Raw genomic sequence first — 20,201 nt, 5'->3', positions numbered from 1 at the left:
GCTCAGGGCTGAAGAACATAGCAGCACCTGTAACAAAGGAGCTAGTGTTGAGTTTTTGAGGAGCCTGCTCCTACTGTGGCTCATTTATCCTTCACTACACTGCTGTGAAAACACGACTTAGCTACAGTCATGTGATGTGGGCTGAGCAGGTCTGTTGGTTTAAAGCTGTCTGACCCAGCAGACCTCTCACACAGACAGCTGAGAGGAAAATGGCTGCAGAACTTCTGTGTTGTTACAGGATCAAACACCTGGTCTGTTTTTCAGCAGAGCTCGAGCCTCTGCAGCAGGACGGGCCTGCTGTGTAGGAGCTGATGGATGCACCACAGTCCTGCCAAACACACTGTTAAATAGTAGCCGGTGTATCAGAAAAAGTCAGGAGAGTTTTCTCCAAGCACGACATCCCGGTGCATTTCAGACCCAGCAACACACTCAGACAAAAACTGGTTCACCCAAAAGACAAAACGCCAAAACACAGACTTAACAATGTGGTGTATGCTGTACAGTGCAGCGAGGAATGCCCAGACCTCTACATTGGAGAGACCAAACAGCCACTTCACAAGCGCATGGCACAACACAGAAGAGCCACCTCCACAGGACAAGACTCAGCAGTCCATCTGCATCTTAAGGATAAAGGTCACTCTTTCAAGGATGCCAATGTTCACATTTTGGACAGAGAGGACAGATGGTTTGAAAGAGGAGTGAAAGAAGCATCTATGTCCACTGTGAGCGACCATCTTTGAACAGAGGCGGTGGTTTACGACACCGACTGTCTGCCATCTATAATCCAGTTTTGAGATCCCTTCCCAGACGCCTTAACGCCCACTCACATCCTGGGCCATCTGACCTCAGGAATTCGCATGATAAGGTGGGGCCAGGTTTCACAAAGAGCTCACCCGAAACTCTGGCTGATTGGGACCCACACCCAGTTTCACACCTTGGCTCAGGCGATTAGAGGATCATCAGGGGGTCCTTTTGTCCCTCTGTGGGGGGAAACTCCCACTAGGTTTATATCTGGGACTCTCCACCATTTGACCTTAGAACTGAAGAAGCTTCTTGGATGAGAGGTGAAACGTCTTCAAGCAACTTAAAGAAGTCCAGACGCTTTTCTTTGCAAGCTCCTTTGACTACGATGACCTGGATGACTGAGAACCTTCACAGTCACACTGTTAAATGTTATCATGTTTGAAATCCTGCCACACCTGCTGCCTGCTGGAGACGGGGAGCAGCAGACACCACTGCTGCCACGCTGCCTTCTCATTATTCAACACAAGCTGCTGAGCTGGATGCTCTCAACAGAAACAATCTGCACCACCTCCAGGTAGACTTTAGGTGTTGTGCTTCTGCTGCATTATGGAAACCTGATGGTGACGCTGTTCGATGTCATCCTCCTGCTGCTGCTGTTTGTAAGAGTCCAGCTCACAACCCAGTTTCTGGTTTCTTTGCCAGAGTAAACACGGCTGCTAAGCAACAGCTGAGCGGGAGGTGTCTGACACACACACACAGACACACACACACACAGAGAATTATGGCTGCACTCTCAGGATGGTGTTTTGTTTTTCTGCTTTGATAAACATTTCTTTTCCCTTCGTGCTCTTTGGCCTCGTGGGTGGATCATGTTTGGAGGCCTTCCCAACATCTAAACAAGATAATGCAGCAGTGCTGCCCGAGGTCGTTCCCAGATGAAACAGTCTTCTTATCACCCAGGAGGAAGGAGAGAATCTCACATTGAAGCTGAACCTGTGACCAGACTGGACTCTCACAGACGAATTCATGTTGTTGTTTACAGCTGTCTGCCAGCAGGAACACACACTGTGACAAAACTATGAAACTCTTTCTGCTGCACGTCTGTGTGCGTCCACCTGTTCTCCACTGTGTACAGTGTGTAAATGTTGTGAGTGTAACCCTCCACCTGCAGTAAAGACTGCAGCTGTTGAAGCAGAGACATCCTGTTTCCAATGAGTTTAGCTCTGAGCTACATGTTACTGGTGAGTCTATTTAGGAAATCTTCCCTTCAGTTTGACCTCTGACCTTTGCCTACAGTACTGACATCAGTATCTACAGCAGGTGCTGGGGTTTGTTGCTGACCTTTGACCTGTAAATGAACGCTTGTCAGTCTTTGCTCTCCCATCACTGATGGAGCAGGTGTAGTTGCTGCTGTCAGTCTGTTGGTTTTCTCAGAGTGAGACTGAATCTGTGTGATGTGTGACCATCGTAGCGCTGTGTTTCTCCTCTAAGATCATCTCCTCCTCCTCGTGGACAGATTTGGCATCAGCTGAAGAGTCCACATTACTGTGGCCTTCTAAAGTATGAAGCTGAGTACTTGCAGTCGTGTTTGTTCGTTACAAACACATTCCTCTGGACACAGACCAGGTACAGACAGCTCTGCATCCTCATTTCTTTAGAAATAACTCTGAAGTCACTCTGACCTCTTTGTGAAATGTTTCAGTCTTTGTGTCAAACAGAATAAAACAGCTGTGTTTATACTATAAATGCTGCTGGAGCTTCTACGCTCTTACAAACTAATCTCCTCTCTGGTAAATCAAAGTAAGGAAACACAAGGGAAGAAAAGAAATGAATAAAACAGCTTTTAGGAAAATTAAACACCAGCCCAGTCTGTGTCCTCTGTGAGACCTTTGAAAAACAATGAAAATCTCTAAACATTCAGTCAAATGTGACCCAGAGTTTACTGGGTCAGACCTCAGCACTCTCTGTGTTCTGGATATTACTGATTAGAGATCAGCAGGTATGAACTCACCACCTACTGACCAATCAGTTCTGTGGAATAACACCACTATCTCTGGCAGATCTCTGTGCAGACAGTGGGAGGGTCTGAAGTCTTTGTGTTTCCCTGAGCTTCAGTAATAAAGATTTTTAGACTTGAACAGTGTCACAACAAATCTGTTCCTATATAAGCTTTCATATAAATTCAGACCGTCCTACACTTGAATCCTGTGTTTGTGTTTATTCTTGCTCTCAGACCATTAAACAACATTTTAAGAGGCTTTAATAAATCTGACATTTATTCTTTATAAGCGGGGTGTTCCTGTGGCTGCGGGAAACTTGGTAAAACGAATGTGTTGTCCTGTCCCAGCCCTCTCCTACCATGGCCGTTCTCCAAGACATTTTTTATCCGAAGTCTGTGCAGCTCATGATACAGGAGACGTGTAATTTCCCTGCTGCTGCTGGTTTTAGGTTTTTGTTGTTTCTGTTTCTTTAAATAGAAGCCGACACAACAAAGACGCTTTGTGTTTTCTGTTCTGTGAGCCGACACAGACATGTTTGTTACAGGATGGATTATGATGATTGTGGGTCAGATATTCATGCTCCCCTCAGGACATGTATAATGTTTATTAGCATCGGGACCAGGTGAAGAAACCAGATATGAGCATATTGGTAGTTTGTGCTTTCATCTAATGAAAGCATACTATACTGTAAGAACAGAGGTTTATGGCTCCATAGTGTAGAGGTTAACATGTTCAGTGGTGACAATAATCGCCTTTGTGTTGCATTTGGTGTAAAACATGCAGAGCTGTGTGCTGTGACAGCGTCTTGTGATGAGGGAGCAGCTGAAAGTAGCTGCTGTACGAACACGTCCATGACTGAGTGATCTGTTTGAGGGGACGGAGGTGAGTCTTGCTCATCACACATGTTGGTTTGTACAACCTGACTGTAACAATGAAAACAGTCTGTTTTTCACTGGGATTCCCTTTTGTCCAGTTTGGGTTTTGAGTCCATTTTATTATTGTGTGACATTTAGAGGAGGACAGTAAACCTGTCCTGGTCGAGGAGGAGAGATTGCTGTTGTTCTCTGCAGTGGTCGCAGTGGTTTAAGCATTCAAACGACAAACTCTGTAACATGAGTTTACTAAATGAAGCCCCTCACTGTAGTTTACTTTATTTCTGTAAAGTTGCATTATGATCATCCTAAAAACTTGATTCTATTCATCTGGATGTAGATCCAAGTGACAGTAAGCAGTCACACGAGGCTGGTTACCAACTCACTAAGTTAACCCAGAGTTTGCTCATACGTTCACATGAAAGAGGCGGTGCTGGCAGCATGTAACCAATCAAAGGGGGTGTTTGATGGATCACATGACTCCACAAAAAATGATCCCTACGAGCGCCACCTACTAAAACACATTATCAGATAGGGATTAAAAATCTATAAAAGAACACTATTGTGAAAACGAATGCTGCAGCAAATCATTAACCTGCTGATTTAAAGCACAGAGCAGTGAAATAAAGCCTTCAGTTAATCCAAAATGCTGCAGCAAGAGTCCTGACAGGGACTAGAAAGAGAGAGCATGAAGTGGCTGCTTGGTGTCTCCAGTGTAGAGGTCTGAGAACTGCTCGCTGCTCTGCACAGCATACTCTATGTTTGTTCATTTGTTCCCAAAATGCTTAGATGACCGTGACCTGGATGACTGAGACACTACACCGACTTAGAGTTTAAAGCATCTTGAGATGACTGTTGTTGTAATTTAGGGGTACATAAAGAGAAAGAAAGAAATCTAGAAAGTCAGAGCAGCTGTCTGTGTTATGACTTACCATCAATATGATCATACTTCAAAAAGCAATACCATCATGTTCAATGAATCCAAATCAACCTGATGATCAAATGACCTCAGATGAGCTGCTTCCTCCAACCAAACTGAATCACTGAGTGGATTTGTTCCCTCTGTAGTGTTGAACATGAACAGCTTAGCAGGATGAAGAAAACGAGACAAAACCTCAGTGTGTAAGAACAGGATCAGAGCCCTAAGTGAGAAATTCCTCCATGATCTACATCCAGACTTCAGTAGAGCCAAACTGGATCAGACTGTCTGCTGGACTCTTACACACATTCAGAGCTCAACATATACACTGCACACTAAATAGTTGGATGGTGTTTACTGGCAGTGTTTTGTTGCTGTTTCAGACTCTGAATCTGAAGCTCAGCAGTGTGTTTCCTGTTTTTCTGTCTTGACATTGTTCCTTAAAGGTTCCTCCATGTTTTCTCACTGTTGCTCTGATCCATGCAGATCATCATTACAGACATTCAGCTTTCTTCCTCTACTCCTTCTTCTCTGTGTGCCATGTCCTGTTTGAATCATCCATCTGTCGTCAGGAGCAGCCGCTCCATTACAAGCACCACAGCAGAACAACAACACTGGATCAGATTAAATTGTTATGACCGAGGTTAAATTCATAGAACAATAATTATTATAATATTTTAGATCAAAACCAAATTGACAAGTTAAAAAAGGCGAGTGAGAACAAAAAGCGTTACTATGGACCTGTGATCATGCTGTTTGACATCACTGATCAATCACGGTACCGGTCCGTGGCCCGGGGGTTGGGGACCACTGGTCTAGACCATAATATACAGGTGATCCATCCCTGTGTGATCGTAAGCAGCACATCGCATAATTAGTACAAGTTGATGGTGATTCATTTACAATGAGTGGGTTCAATACAAAGGAGCGACTTTAGCTTCGGAGTGGAACTAACGGCAATACAACAAAAGGGGCTCAAGGTGTGATGGCAAGCTGCACAGGATAAGCGCCACACCTCACCATTGCTTACTTCACTTTAGTTTGCTTTGCTGTCACTACTTTAAATATATTCTACTCATTGTCCAATATTGTTCCTTTATTATTTGTTTTTATTACACCCTCCAATGTTTATATGGCGTGCACACTGTCAGGGTTCCTGGGTCGGTGACCCAGTGTTTTCAGTTTTGTTCATGTTCAGTTTATTTTGCCACTTCCATGTTCTCACTTCCTGCTTTTCCTGTGTCAGCTCGTCTCGTGTCATTAGCCAGATTATGTTCAGCTGTGTACTCACCGGTCTCTCATTATCATCCTCATCAGTCTGTGTATTTAAGCCCTCTGTTTCTACTCGTTCACTGTCGTGTCATTGATGTTATGTTGTCCTTCCCGTGTGTTCCCTCAGTTCAGTCCGCCGTTCAGTTGTCCAGCCAGTCAGTGTCCGTTCACCCACTCCTTATAATAAACCTCACCTACCTGCCAGTCCTGCATTTGGGTTCCTTCTTCCTCGCCTCCACACAACGCCTGACACACACATATGAACACTGCAAGGTCAAAGTTCTGTTTTATATTAATACATCTTCCTGTGTGTGAGTCAGCTGGGGTTTGGTTCCTCTCCGGTCTGGCAAAAGGTGTGGCAAAGGGCTGGGAGAGCTGAAGTACCACTGACAACCGTCGTGTTTCATTGCCTGGAGGGTGTTTCAAGTTTGTTTAATTGTTTTGTATTAGTTGGTTATATGGCAGCCATTTTGTTTTCCTCTGTGTGTGTCATGTGGTTTAGCTAAACCAGTATTAACGTTCCCCCGTGTGTTATTTCAGGAGGTCAGTTTGTCTTATGTTTGCTTGAGGTTTCGTTAATTGTTATCTTGAGCTTAGTCTATTGAGTTGACCTGTTTTGCTGGTCTGCCTGTTTAAGTTTTGGCTTTGTTAAATATCTTTTTATACTTTTGGGTCAATAAAACCCAATTTTTTAAATTAAACCCCTGTGTCCTTTATGCTTTACTGCTTGGTCCCTGAGACAATGATACAAACAACATACTCAAAGAAATTAAACCAAATGACAGCAGCGTACCTCCAAAACTAACAAAAACAGGAGAAAACAGTGATCAAATACAAAGGCAGTCCACCCCTACATGCTCCTGTGTAAATATGTTGTCTCCATGTAGTTAGCCAATCTGCAGGCACCGTCTCCGGGTGCACATGAGAGACAACATTACGACAGCAGTCGTAACACTGATTGATCAGCCGTCAGAGGAGTCGGATCAATGGAGCTGCTTCTGTTCCTGATGTCCCCTGTTTGATCCTGGACCTGAACTCTCCCTGCAGAGGAGACACAAGACAGTCAGACACAATCACACAAGCCAGCAAACAAACAGACAAACCAACCTTTGACTTTGAGCTTCACGGTTTTCTTTCTGATGAAGGTTCCCTTCCTCCAGACCAAACACTTGTACTCTCCACTGTCTCTCTCTGTGGGCTGTTTCAGCGTCAGACTGAGGTCTCCAGTTTCCAGCAGGTCTTTGTTCATCACAGTTCGGCCTTTGTAAACTTTGTGCTGTTCTTCAAATTGGTTTGGGCCGTTTGGAAACACGTGAGCCTTCTGGAACGGCTCGTAACGTTCCCATATCACTTGAATTTCCCCCGACGGGTTTTTTGTTCTTTTAAAGGGCAGCTGGACAGACTCCGCCCCCTCCTCCACCTTCACTGGAATAACTGAAAGAACAGCAAACACAGACAGCAGCAGGTTTTCAGAGGTGTAGAGAAATACCATGTCCTGTTTGAATCATCCATCTGTAGCTTCACTGAATGCTGGAGGTTCAAACAATCTAACGCACAAAGTCTGATTTGTGTTTACGGAGCAGCTCAGAGCAGATCTCGCTGTTCTCACAGGGGGAACGTTATCAGGTTTTCTCCTGGAGATCAAAGTTCAGCAGGTGTTTGTTCACTTCTCATTTTACACTCTGATCCTCGAGGACACAGGAGGAGCTTTCAGACCAAACTGTCCTGCAGACTCTCTGAGAGGAACTGCCCACTGAGGAGCTCCTCCAACATCTACAGACTAACAAAGACTTGTTTTCTGTTTGAACGACACCACCAGCAGGGACAGGCTAATGTAATGGAAAAAGGTTTCCCCAATCTTACTGGTGGAATTTGAAAAGAATACAAAAAACTATGATCCCACGAATGAGAAATGTGGGTGTTACACAACTCTTATAGCAAGGGGATATAAAATATAAAAGGAAAACACAAAGTGGTCCTATTTACACAAGCAACTGAAGTTTGTATATGCAGGTAACAATGTACAGAAATATGTATAGAAAACTGTACGGAGTAAGATAGCAGTAAGATGAACAATGGGCTGTGACGGCAGTTCTTTGATCATTAATATCCAAATTAAATATTTACATATTAATGAATAAATTAGCGGAACAAGTCAAGAAACCCCAGAGGACACCTGCTAACTATATGCATTATGGGTAGTGTAGTATGAGAGACTCACCTGACACCAAGGCATGACGGAAATGAAACAAAAGACTCGCAGAAACAACTACAAGAAGAAGCAGGAAAACCAGGAGAACTGTGGCCCAGGATGGAAACGGTTCTGTGGACAAACAAAGCAATATCACATGACTGATGAATGCTGTACTCAATCTCCTGCTCTGACCTCTGACCTGTAGCTACATCTCTGACCTTTGACCTGCAGCACTACTTTCTGTGTCAGGATGTCTTTGTCCCTGTAGACGGTGCAGATGTATCCTCCACTGTCTCTCTCTGTGGGGTATTTCAGGGTCAGACTGAGGTCTCCAGTTCTCAGCAGGTCTTTGTTCATCTTTGTGCGACCACAGTAAAGGTCGTCCTGGTGGTCGCTTCCATTTGAACACCCATGGACCATCATGAGTTCTCGGTCAGAGTGAGTCCACTTCACTGTGGTGTCCTCAGGCAGGTCAGGTGTTGTGTTGCAGGGCAGGATGACAGAGTCTGAGCCTTCCTCCACCTTCACCTCCACCTGCTGGTCTGAGAGAACAAGAAACCACAGTATCAGCAGCAGCAGTCACACTGATGATAATCAAAGCATCCGTGTTTGTGATGGTCCTGTGTCTTTGACCCAGTCTTTGAGCTGGAATTATAAAATGTTCATATTTGAGTTGTCTATTGTATTTACATTCTATTTTATATGACTTTTGTATTCTTTTAGTGCATCTGACTTCATTTAGTCAGACCAGTCTGTCTCTGTGTCCTGTCCTCAGTGTGCTCATGCTAGTTTACCTCAGATTTCCCCAGTCATGGTCTCTTTGTCTCCCCAGTTTTTTTTTTATGTTTCCAGACTGGTTGCGTTTATAAAATGTTTCTGCCATTTTTTAGGTTTAGATTACTAGAAAGACCCTTTCTACTACCTTTTACTGTGACCTCTGACCTGTGTTAGCACTGTACTCATCTTTGACTTGTAATTACAGACGTTATTGGGGCTTTTGACCTTTGACATGCAGCTGTACGTGTGTCAGTTTCAGTTCCTCCCTTTCAGTGCGGATGGAGCAGGTGTAGTCGCCACTATCAGTCAGTCGGGGGTTTCTCAGAGTGAGGCTGAAGTCTCCAGTGTCCAGAGCATCAGGCCTCATTGACGTGCGCCCGCTGTAACACTGGTTTTGTCCGCTCAGATCATCAGTTTCTTCTTGTCTCAGATGGACAGATTTGGGGTTGAGATCAGTGCGAGTCCATATCATTGTGGGGTCCTCAACTACAAAACCTGTGTACTGACAGGGCAGCAGGACAGACTTTGCCCCCTCATACACCTCCACCATCACAGCCAGGACATGATGTGAAACTGGAAGGAGACACAAACACAAAAACAGAAACACTAATTAACTATAATTAGCCCATATAATGAGGATAGAAAGAGACTGAAATCCCCCTGATTTTTCTCTCCCTACATCTGAGCAAGTGTGGAAAGGTTTAATATCATTTATGTGTGAAATGATAAAGCTCTAAAAAAGAGCTTTTCCATACAGTGGGATGCAAAAGTTTGGGCAACCTTGTTAATAGTCATTATTTTCCTGCCCAACAATTGTTGGTTGTTACAATAAAAAATGTCAGTTAAATTTATCATATAGGAGACACACACAGTGATACTTGAGAAGTGAAATGAAGTTTGTTGGATTAACAGAAAGTGTGCAATAATTGTTTAAACAAAATCAGGCGGGTGCATAAATTTGGGCACTGTTGTCATTTTATTGATTCTAAAACCTTTAGAACTAATTATTGGCTCGGTAAGCTCAGTGACCCCTGACCTACATACACAGGTGTATGTAGAAAGTGTAGCTGCACTGCAGGAGCTACGTTTCAGATAACAGAAAATTGCTAACTGGGTTTCCCATGAACTGGTGAAAGACTGCACGAGATGAATTCAAGCTATCTAATGGATAGCCACAGATAGTGGATATCAAATTATGCAATTAGACCCATTAGTCTGACACAGAGACAGACAACTATTCACACCTACGGGCAAATTAGAATCACAGATTAACCTCAACCCCAGTGACTGCATGTCTTTGGACTGTGGGAGGAAATCCTGAGAGAACCCACTCATACACGAGGAGAACATGCAAACTCCACACAGAAAGGCCAGATGATGCAGTGAACTCAGGACGTTCTTACAGTGCATCAGTAAATTCATCAACTCGTGAATTTTCTTCTCTCCTTCTTAAATCCTGCCCTCTGAGGCAGCATCAGCTTTGTCTCCTCTGGTTCATGTGTTTCTTTTATCTTTTTGTTTCTTAATTTCTATTTGTGTTATTTCAGTTATTAAAAATGTATCTGGTGTACAGTATGATGATGTCTAAGGCAGGACAGGCAGGAGGAAAACATGGGGTGGAGGAGACTTGAGGAAGATGTAATAAATGACTAGAGCACAAATAGAAATGAACAGCATATCGCCAACTGCTCTATTGGTAAGAGAAAAAACAACAACAAATGTACAACATCTGGAAAACAAACATCTAAAAATTCACAGCTACATAAATCCACTTAAATCTTATCGTGGTGTGTGTGTGTGAGAGAGAGAGAGCGAGAGTGTGTGTATGTCTTCATCACAAAATGTACTTGAAAATGAGGGTGGGAATCTGCTAATTATTTTTCTTTTATTTAGTTGGACACTTATAAAGTTAATTATTATGTGATAATTTAATTAAAAAAAAGAATCATTGATAGTAAATATTTCCAGATCTACTATCACTCCAGTATTTCAATTTGAAGATGAAGTTTAAAAAAGCTAAACTCTCCATGCAAAAAATAATTTAAAAGTACTTTTTCAATTTTCAGTTTTTAAAGATGTTTTTGAAAATAACTATGAAATTAGTTAATAAATCAGCCATGAAGTGTGATGAAAGGAGCTCTGTGATTGGTTAGAGTAACACAAACATGCACTGATGCTAGCATTAGCTGTTTTAGCACATTAGTTTAAGAGGTTCAATATATCAGTGTTGCACAGAGTGTGAATGCTGGAGCTAAAAGTCCTTTAAACGAGCACACACACCTGTTAGTAATGCTAAAGCAGAGCTAATGGTTCAAACAGGAGCTTAGAAAAAAATCCAGGTCAGTCTCCAAAGTAAATTTAAAAAAAAAATTCCTACATGTATTTACTAATCTGTATTTTATTGTACAATTAAACACCAAATTAAAAATGCTTTATGTCAATGTGTGTGAATCTCTTGGTCTTCCATATCAGACATCTGGTGGAACACTGGACAGCCAAAAGTCATCAATTTAAAAAGACCAGAGCACATTTGTGCGTTTGGAACAAACTGTTACAAATAAACCAAAAACTAAATGTTGTTTGTTAAGTTTAACAATGACCTGTGAATCAGTGAAGCTTAAAAAGGCACCAGGATGAACCAGTGTGGGGACTACACAACACAACTAATACATTTGACATTATGAGCACTTTGTTACAACTGACCTGCTGCAAAAACACACTGTTCCCATTTATTTAGCTGAAGCTACAATAGATCTGGCCCCAGGCTTCTGTTATAACCTTTAATGTGGCCAAACTTCACTACAGGCATTACTGTGGTACTATTAGTGAGACAGGACAGGAACATTTCTTAAACAGATGAGCAGATACCAGGATCATGAGCTCAGCTGTCACACAGCATGAAGCCTGCAGATTTCAGCAGGAGTAAAGTAACTGAGGTGAGTAGTTATACATGTTACACACTTCAAATTATTTTAAACAACCGTGTGTGTGTGTGTGTGTGTGTGTGTGTGCATTCAAAGAGCGCTCTCACCGAGTACCAGCAGCACGAACAACAGCAGCAGCATCTCCTTCTCTGGGAAAAACCTTTAGTTAGAAATCACTGTGGTGTTCGCTGCACTGCAGGCATTGGTGCACGACGAAAAGTTTCCTGATAAGAAGACCCTCCTGAGTTCCTTCAAAATAAAATCCTTTACAGAAAAATACTTTCAACATTAAACTCGGAGGAGAAGCGTTACAGCATGTCTCACACAGACTACTGACAGCTTTTAGCAACATGTGGATTTATATTCTGCTGGAATCTGAAGCTGAAAAGAAGGTTTGAAAGGGAGGACGTCAGTTTTAGTCTCTCTATGTTGAAGTTCTGCAAAACTGACAATAAGTTTTGAACCTATGAAAAATGTTTTTATAGCTTTAAAAATAAAATTCAACTCTTCAAGCTCATGACTTTGTTTTTTGAGTTTTCCTCTTTCACTCCTGCTGTAGTTCTTATGTGTTAAAAAACACAAATTAATAATGTTTAAAGAATTAAGTATTATAATTACTAAGAAAATGTTTGGAATCATTTTTAAAAGGAGTACATCGTGTTTAAGAAGTTTAAAGCATCACTTTGGTTTTAGCTAATGAACTTGTGCCATGTTGGAGATGTCCGCTGATCACTCTGCAGTCCTTCACACATGTTTTACAGAGGGAGGAGGACATTTTTCTGTTACAAAATATTTTCCACTAACTTCATTTAATTGTCTCCTCTGTCGCAGAGGATGACTGGAGGCTCATAGAAAGTTGAGAACAGACAGAAAACATGTCCTCCACACTCTGGAAACATGGGCCTACAGAGCCGATGGACGGAGTGTGAAAACGATCTAAAATGAGTTTACGTTTGAGGTTAAACACACATGTGGACTATAAACAGCCCGTGCATGAAGGTAACAGTCAGTAAATGTTCAGAAAAAAAGACCCAACATTGGACGTCCAGAAATGGCTCATAAAAGGCTCAATTCATGATATCAAGTTTGCACAGTGGGTAAGCTTCCTGAAGCTGTGGGAAACCCTGATTTCATCAAACACATCAGGAGCAGCTGCTCCATCACAAACACCACAGAAGAAGAACAACACTGGATCAGATTAACGGTTAGCCTGTTGTTTTTATTGAACAGGGACAGTGTGAGTTAATGTAAATGAATCAGAAACATAATGATGGAAACCAGTCAGATTGTCGTTAAGCTGCTCATTTCCAGCTGTACACTCTGGGCAGGTCACATGGTCCGAACACTGGTCGCACCACAGTAGCAAATGATGCATTCAGTGCACTGTGAACCCAAACAGTTCAACTCAGTTTTATATATAAATCATGATAACAGTTGCCTCAAGACAAGCAGGTGAAAAACAGCTGAAGCTGTCAGAGGAACAAACACACAGGCCTCTCATTTCTCTTCCTCTGAGGAGAGCACGGGTCCCTCACCTTAGGAGTGCCAGGTGCAACACCTCACAGCCCACTGGTTCCACTTAGTTGGTTCCGCTCTCCATTTCCATCACAATATAAAAATAACAACCTTCTGTTGGCATCGCAACAATTACTTTGAGACTTTTTCTTAATACCAAAATATTTTCTTCATTTTAATTTGCAAAAGTCAAATACACACAAAGCTTAAAACGACAACAAACAAAACCCCAAAATAAACACAAAGGTAACACTAGTCTATGTGTGCAACATAATGCATACAAAAGACACAAGAAAACCAAACGATAAGTGAAGTAAAACCTTTATTTAAAAGTGTTTAATTAAAGAGCAGAAAAAGCCCAAAAATGGCTTAAAAAAGTTAAACAGCACAGACTGTAAAGATGGTGAGAAACAGATGAGGAATATGGAACGTCACACAATAGCTGATCACACACAGCAGAAACAGAGTGAGGATGTGACTGGACTTAAAAGTGAAACGTGTGTTCCTGTATTATCACGCTGTGACATTAAAACCCACTAAATGAACAAAAAGGCAGAGTGGTGAGGGTAAAACTGAGAGTCAGATCAATGAAGCAGCTTCTGGTCCTGATGTCCCCTGTTTGATCCTGGACCTGCAGAGGAGACACGAGACAGTCAGACACAATCACACAAGCCAACAAACAAACAGACAAACCAACCTTTGACTTTGAGCTTCACGGTTTTCTTTCTGATGAAGGTTCCCTTCCTCCAGACCAAACACTTGTACTCTCCACTGTCTCTCTCTGTGGGCTGTTTCAGCGTCAGACTGAGGTCTCCAGTTTCCAGCAGGTCTTTGTTCATCACAGTTCGGCCTTTGTAAACCTCGTGCTGTTCTTCAAATTGGTTTGGGCCGTTTGGAAACACGTGAGCCTTCTGGAACGGCTCATAACGTTCCCATATCACTTGAATTTCCCCCAACAGGTTTTTTGTTGTTTTAAAGGGCAGCTGGACAGACTCCGCCCCCGCCCCCACCTCCACCTCCACCGGAATCACTGAAAGAACAGCAAACACAGACAGCAGCAGGTTTTCAGAGGTGTAGAGAAAACTGAAGGACGGAAGCAGATCTGAGCAGGAGGAACAGGATAGAGATCCTGACACTGAGAGAAATTTAAAACTGCTTGGCTTCTCATGTCTTTTGTATAGTCTCGATTATTCTCTAACCCTAAGAGAGTCTCCCAGACTTGTTCTCTAAAAACCTAAAGAAGAATTATGGTCCCTTAATGAATCTGACACTCTCCGGGAATTGGGAGAGCCCGATTGTCCTGAGGAGATGTTTGCTGCCAGATACTCGATGGTCGGTTGCGTCGTGTGTCTGGCGACACTCTTGATGGAGGACACTGAACGACGTCTACCAATTCAGAACTATGGTAACAGAGTTCTGGCTGATTGGAGCTGGCTCAGACCAGGCTTATCGAAGAACAAGAAGCGGCTACAGCTGTTCAAAATCTCACAAGGCTGGCCGACATGATAGACGATGGGCTGTGAGCACTCAGACTGTGTTTTTGGAACACATTATGGATAAGATCTTGAAGAAGAACAACGGGAATTAAGAGACCTGGTGACCAGTGACGGACGTTACACCAGCTGTAAAACTGGATGCAGTTTTTTTCGCCCTAATCAAAACAACTACCATCTTCATCTCATGCGGCCCCCTTGGCACCAGCTGGATGCTCAAGGCAAAAGCTGACGGGAATAACAAAACTCTCCTTTAGATAATAAGACTTTTTGTTGTGACTCTCTTTCCCCTCATTCAAGGCCGCCCACATTGAAGAAGATTGTTGACTTTAGCTTAACCGGGTGAAGGGACACTTTCTCTCGGTTGAACACAGAACACGCACACATACGCATGTACACTGACGCACACCTACACTCACCCCCCTGATCTCCCAGTTGGAGCTCAGTCTGGGGGAGTTATTTTTTTCTCCTCGTCTTTCCTCATGTTGTACATTTTCCATTGTTATACCTCTCTGACCTGTCTACCCCATGTGATGTTTGTGTAATGTATGTATGGTCGGAGGGCAAGATGGCGCTGGCACGGCTGGCAGCCTTAACCCGATTTCCCTCGGGATGAATAAAGTATTATCAGTCAATCAATTAACGGTCTCATATTTTCTACCCACTGAGCAGCTAACAGTACTGTGACCTGTGTATACTGAACATTCATCTTTAACCCTTTTCCTGCTTTGACATGAAACTCTGGAACAATGAATGCTGACCTGGTTTGATCACATGTATTCTTTTATTTATAGATTTGGACAGAACTTAAAAAATGTAAGCCTGCATGATATGCGAGTTTAAAGTTAAAACTCCATCTTTGCTCTTCTTTTCCATTAATGTGAACCTACTGTCTGCTGCTGAATTAAATAGTTCACATCTACGGTCCAACACTCATCGGATCAACACAGTCTACAGAGCTCTGAGAGAAATCCTGTCTACTGCTCATATTAACCATCTCATATTTAACACCTTACTAAAATGTATTATCCACATCATTGTTTCAAACCACAAACTTGAACTGTTTAAATCGCATAACATTTAACTTGATCTTGTAACTTGTGCTTGACCTCATTTTCTACCTTTTCCTTATAAAAAACATCATCTTTGTCTTATTGAGTAAAAATTTCAATCCCCATTCATATGAGTACTTTTCATTGAAGTGCAACTCACTAAGGCACCTTTAACCAAATATTGCAAACAATCTGCACCTCACTGATGTTCTTGAAAATTGTTATTATTACACTTCTTCTGGATTCCTTCATCTTGATAAAAACCCGCAGACGAGAGTCAAAGCAACAACGTTTTGGAGCATGATGGAGACACAAGTATTAGACTGTGTCTCCATCATGCTCCTGATGTGTTCCTGACTCGTTCTTTGGTAACTAGTCTGCAGACATGTTGGATGAAGAGCAGAAGAACAGACAGACTGAGCTTATTTACTGTCAGCACATTTTTCCAAGTGAACAGAGGGTTTTGATTGAGTTCACTGATCAATGACTGAGTCTGAAGGAGGTTTTGTGACTTCAGGAAAAAACTTGGAAGTTTCTCTTCAGCTCTGCTAACCATCGGCATTATGGGTAGTGTAGGAGGAGACACTCACCTGACACCAAATAATGAATTGAAATATAAGACCCGCAAAAAGTACTAGAAAAAGAACAAGAAGAACCAGGAGAGCTGTGGCCCAGGATGGAAATGGTTCTGTTGAGAAATATGAAACAATATCAACATGACTGTTGAACCTCAATCTCCTGCACTGACACCTGGTGTTTTTCTACATGTCTGACCTTTGACCTGGAGCACTACTTTCTGTCTCAGGATGTCTTTGTCCCTGGAGATGGTGCAGATGTATCCTCCACTGTCTCTCTCTGTGGGGTATTTCAGGGTCAGACTGATGTCTCCAGTTCTCAGCAGGTCTTTGTTCATCTTTGCGCGGCCACAGTAAAGGTTGTCTACATTTTTAGGATGGTCACTTCTGTTTACATACAAATGGACCATAGTGAGTTCTTGGTCGGGGCGAGTCCACTCCACTGTGGCCTTTTTAGGCAGGTCAGGTTTTGTTTTGCAGGGCAGGATGACAGAGTCTGACCCTTCCTCCACCTTCACCTCCACCTGCTGATCTACGAGGAAAATGAACCATAATATCAGAAGCAGCAGCAGCCATGCTCATGGTAAAGAGAGAATTGATGTGCTCTGATCTGAGCATCTATGTTACTGAACTCTGATCTCTGCTACCAGTAAAAATACATATTAATAATATATAAATATCATGATTCTCTCTCTTTTTGTTTAAAATGGTAACTAAACTGGACACTATAAAATCCATACAAATAGTCTTGACAAGCAACAGAACGTGTGTAAATAAAGATAGAGACATACACGATCATGATTGGTCATATTTCCTGACTCCAGTGGAGCCTGCACATCTGGATCCATGAAGAGGACCAGCTGTACTGTACCGACTTGGTTGGATTCTGCAGGGTCCAGCCAAAGCTCTCCTACAGTAGGCCTCCACTCCTCAGTGTCTATTCAAATTTTATATACATTTCACTACATGTGGTACATACACAGTACAGATGGCAGCACCTGGTGTTCATCGTCATGTCAAGGATCGCATCTCGGCCCTGCTCTGAAAACAGTTGGCCAGCCAGCATCTCCATTTCAACCCTGCATACGCGCCACACGGTGGTTCATGGGAACGGGAGATTTGTTCCATCAAGTCAGCTCTACACCATCTCGTAGCATGTCACTGAAGAAGTCTTTAGGACCATACTCAGCAAAGTAGAGGGCATCGTCAACTCCAAGCCCCTGGTTGTGTTTATGTCCCCTCAAACGTAGCTGATTTTGATTCAATCACTCCCAACATGTTGTTGATGCAGCGGCCTGATGCTGGTATGTTCAGGTCATCTACCCAGAAACGGAGCTCCTGGGCCATCATAGATGGAGGCGGTGCCAAGTTTTGGATCCACAACATTCAAAATTATCTGCCTTTCCTCCAGACGTGCCACAAGTGGCAGCTTGAGGCCATTAAGGGAGCGCCACTAATTTCTCATGTTGGCCCTTGTATAACACCCCCTTACTACACAACCTCCACACTCACATTATGAATGCATAACCCTGCTTCCTGTTCAATAAATGAATAAATGAAAGCTACTTGATTGGAAGTGGATTCTTCTGTAATAAAGAACAGCTGGCAGCACTTTATCATCCTGTCATTCATAGTTCTGGAGGTCAAGTTTATCTTCTTAAAATGACATCCTCCATTACATGTTGTACATCGATCTCTATTAGGCCTGTGAGCTGCAGGTTTTCTTGCGTATACAGGATGTAAAACCTTCTGAATCAAATCATCCAGATTTAGTAGAAACACCAAAAAATCTACCTGTGAGATTTTGATGGTTGCAGACTGGATACATCTGGAAAATGTTAATGCCATTTTCCAGTTTTCAACAAAAGAAATTCCTTTTCTATCAACCTTTAGTTTGACATGTGATCTTTGACTTGTGATTATAGAAGGTGTTATTTTTCTTTTGTTTGTTTGGGTTTCTTACCTTTGACATGCAGCTGTACGTCGGTCAGTTTCAGTTCTGCCCCTTCATTTCTGATGGAGCAGGTGTAGTTGCCACTATCAGTCATTTGGGGTTTTCTCAGAGTGAGGCTGAAGTCTAAACTGTCCAGAGCATCAGGCCTCATTGATGTGCGCCCGCTGTAACGCTGGTTTTGCCCTTTAAGATCATCTGTTTCCTCTCGTCGTAGGTGGACAGATTTGGGGTTGAGATCATTGTGAGTCCACAGCACTGTGGGATTTTCCTCAGGTATAAAACCTGAGTACTCGTAAGGCAACAGGACAGATTTTTCCCCCTCATACACCTCCACTACCGGAGCCAGGGCATGCTGGGAAACTGGAAGGAGACACAAGCACACACAACAAAAACACTTATTATGTGTATGCAGTGGATTTTGTCCTTGGGTTGATATAAAGTCGAATATAAAGTGGTTTCAGAAAGTTGCAGAATATGTAACGTCACTCTCAGCCATGTTTTATGAAAAGTATTCAAACATGGATTCTTCCAATCCAACAAACACTGACTGAAAGGACATCAAAGATGTTAAAGAAAACTGATGGATGACTGAACAACACTGAGGTGAAAGGAGGAAACCATCTCTTATTTATATCTACATTTGGTTGAAAATGAACACAGATACAAGCAGATCTGAGCCCTGCAGGGCTAACAACGACACCGCAGTCTATTCATTTTTAACAAGTAACCTCACCATGCAACAACATCAAATGAGGCAGAAACACAGTCACACACACACACACACACACACACACACACACACACAAAACAGTTTATTAGCAAATAGACATCTCAGTGTTACAACACATGAACGTGTCACCACTGACAATGTTACACACAACTGGCAACACAACCAATTTTCATCTGTATCATTGGACAAGTTTTTTTTCTTCTTTTTTTTTTTTTGCCATAGTCGTTAATCTTGTCAAACGTCACTACTCTCTGGCAGGTTTGTGGTTCTATCAGTAAGAAACAGAGACGTCTGGAACACACAGATAGTTCGTCTTAAACAGATATGAACTCAGCTGTAACCCTGTGAGCGCCCTGCATGAAGTCCCAGAGGGGGTTATAAGGAATAAAGTCAAGTAGAGTCAGTTTACATTCAGTAAACTCATGTTAGACTTTATGTTGTCTAAAAGCACAAAAAGTTGTGTCGTTGTGTTTGCATTCAAAGAGCGCTCTTACCGAGTACGAGGAGCAGGAGTGGCAGCAACATCTTCATCTCCAGTTAAAGTCCTGATAACAACAACACGCAGCTGCTGATGCACTAAAAGTTTGGTCCTCTTAAGTTAGACAGAGGAACACTGATAATTTCCTGCAGATTCTTCAAAATAAAACTCTTTTTTGTTCTTTTTTTTACTTTCACAATTAAACTCAGAGGAGAAACAACATGTTATTAGAAGCGTTACTCCTTCTAGTAACATGTGTTTGCTGCCCTGAGGAATTAAGTTTCTGCTGTCATTTAGAATTTAAATGTAGAAATTAAACTTAAAATTTTACCAAACCTACAGTAGGATTTTAAGCTTTGTCAAAACATTTTCATACATTTACATCGTTTTGTGAGGTTTCCTTCTTCACACCTGCAGCGAGGATGTGAAGCACTGTTTGACTCACTTGTCATATTCCAAAGACATAACTTTGTTTGTTACTTCTTTTACTTTTGTAAAAGTAAACAAAAAATAGAAAGAAAAAGGAAAAAGAAAAGTGAATAACGACAATCTTTATATTTAATTCTAATAAATACATGTATGTATTTTGGATTGCTGGTAAATTTATTAATAATAATAATGGATTGCATTTATATAGCGCTTTTCGAGAACCTCAAAGCACTGTACAATTCCACTATTCATTCACTCTCACATTCACACACT

The 20,201-nt window shown here is 42.2% G+C and overlaps 2 protein-coding genes across 2 annotated transcripts; both read right to left on the bottom strand.

The window, feature by feature from the left end:
* Nucleotides 1-6,741: 6,741 nt before the first annotated feature.
* Nucleotides 6,742-11,843, bottom strand: LOC146389565 (butyrophilin-like protein 2). Its single transcript, XM_084919198.1, has 6 exons — nucleotides 11,810-11,843; nucleotides 9,004-9,351; nucleotides 8,220-8,543; nucleotides 8,029-8,130; nucleotides 6,915-7,241; nucleotides 6,742-6,848 (listed from the first exon to the last, which is right to left on the bottom strand). Exons 1-6 carry the CDS (start codon nucleotides 11,841-11,843, stop codon nucleotides 6,742-6,744), a joined length of 1,242 nt encoding a protein of 413 aa, XP_084775324.1.
* A 1,678-nt stretch (nucleotides 11,844-13,521) lies between these two features.
* On the bottom strand, nucleotides 13,522-19,625 carry LOC146389564 (uncharacterized). The gene is made up of 6 exons (XM_084912274.1): nucleotides 19,516-19,625; nucleotides 18,301-18,651; nucleotides 16,537-16,869; nucleotides 16,367-16,450; nucleotides 13,915-14,265; nucleotides 13,522-13,848 (listed from the first exon to the last, which is right to left on the bottom strand). The coding sequence occupies exons 1-6, from the start codon at nucleotides 19,550-19,552 to the stop codon at nucleotides 13,802-13,804; spliced, it is 1,203 nt and encodes a 400-aa protein (XP_084768400.1). The 5' UTR covers nucleotides 19,553-19,625; the 3' UTR covers nucleotides 13,522-13,801.
* Between the last annotated feature and the right edge of the window lie 576 nt (nucleotides 19,626-20,201).

This window comes from Perissodus microlepis, chromosome 3, assembly GCF_051167445.1.
Source record: "Perissodus microlepis isolate ML-2025 ecotype Zambia chromosome 3, ASM5116744v1, whole genome shotgun sequence".
Taxonomy (NCBI): Eukaryota; Metazoa; Chordata; class Actinopteri; order Cichliformes; family Cichlidae; genus Perissodus; species Perissodus microlepis.
Note: the sequence above shows the minus strand (reverse complement) of the source record. Positions and strands in the feature narration are given on the sequence as shown.

Coding starts and splice junctions, on each gene's coding strand:
- LOC146389564 (XM_084912274.1), bottom strand. CDS start 19,552: ATGAAGATGTTGCTGCCACTCCTGCTCCTCGTACTCG. Junction 16,870..18,300: donor CGTACAGCTGCATGTCAAAG/GTAAGAAACCCA, acceptor TTTTCCTCGTAG/ATCAGCAGGTGGAGGTGAAG. Junction 13,849..13,914: donor CGTGAAGCTCAAAGTCAAAG/GTTGGTTTGTCT, acceptor TCTCCTCTGCAG/GTCCAGGATCAAACAGGGGA.
- LOC146389565 (XM_084919198.1), bottom strand. CDS start 11,843: ATGCTGCTGCTGTTGTTCGTGCTGCTGGTACTCG. Junction 8,131..8,219: donor AGTAGTGCTGCAGGTCAAAG/GTCAGAGATGTA, acceptor GTTTGTCCACAG/AACCGTTTCCATCCTGGGCC. Junction 7,242..8,028: donor CCGTCATGCCTTGGTGTCAG/GTGAGTCTCTCA, acceptor CTGTTCTTTCAG/TTATTCCAGTGAAGGTGGAG.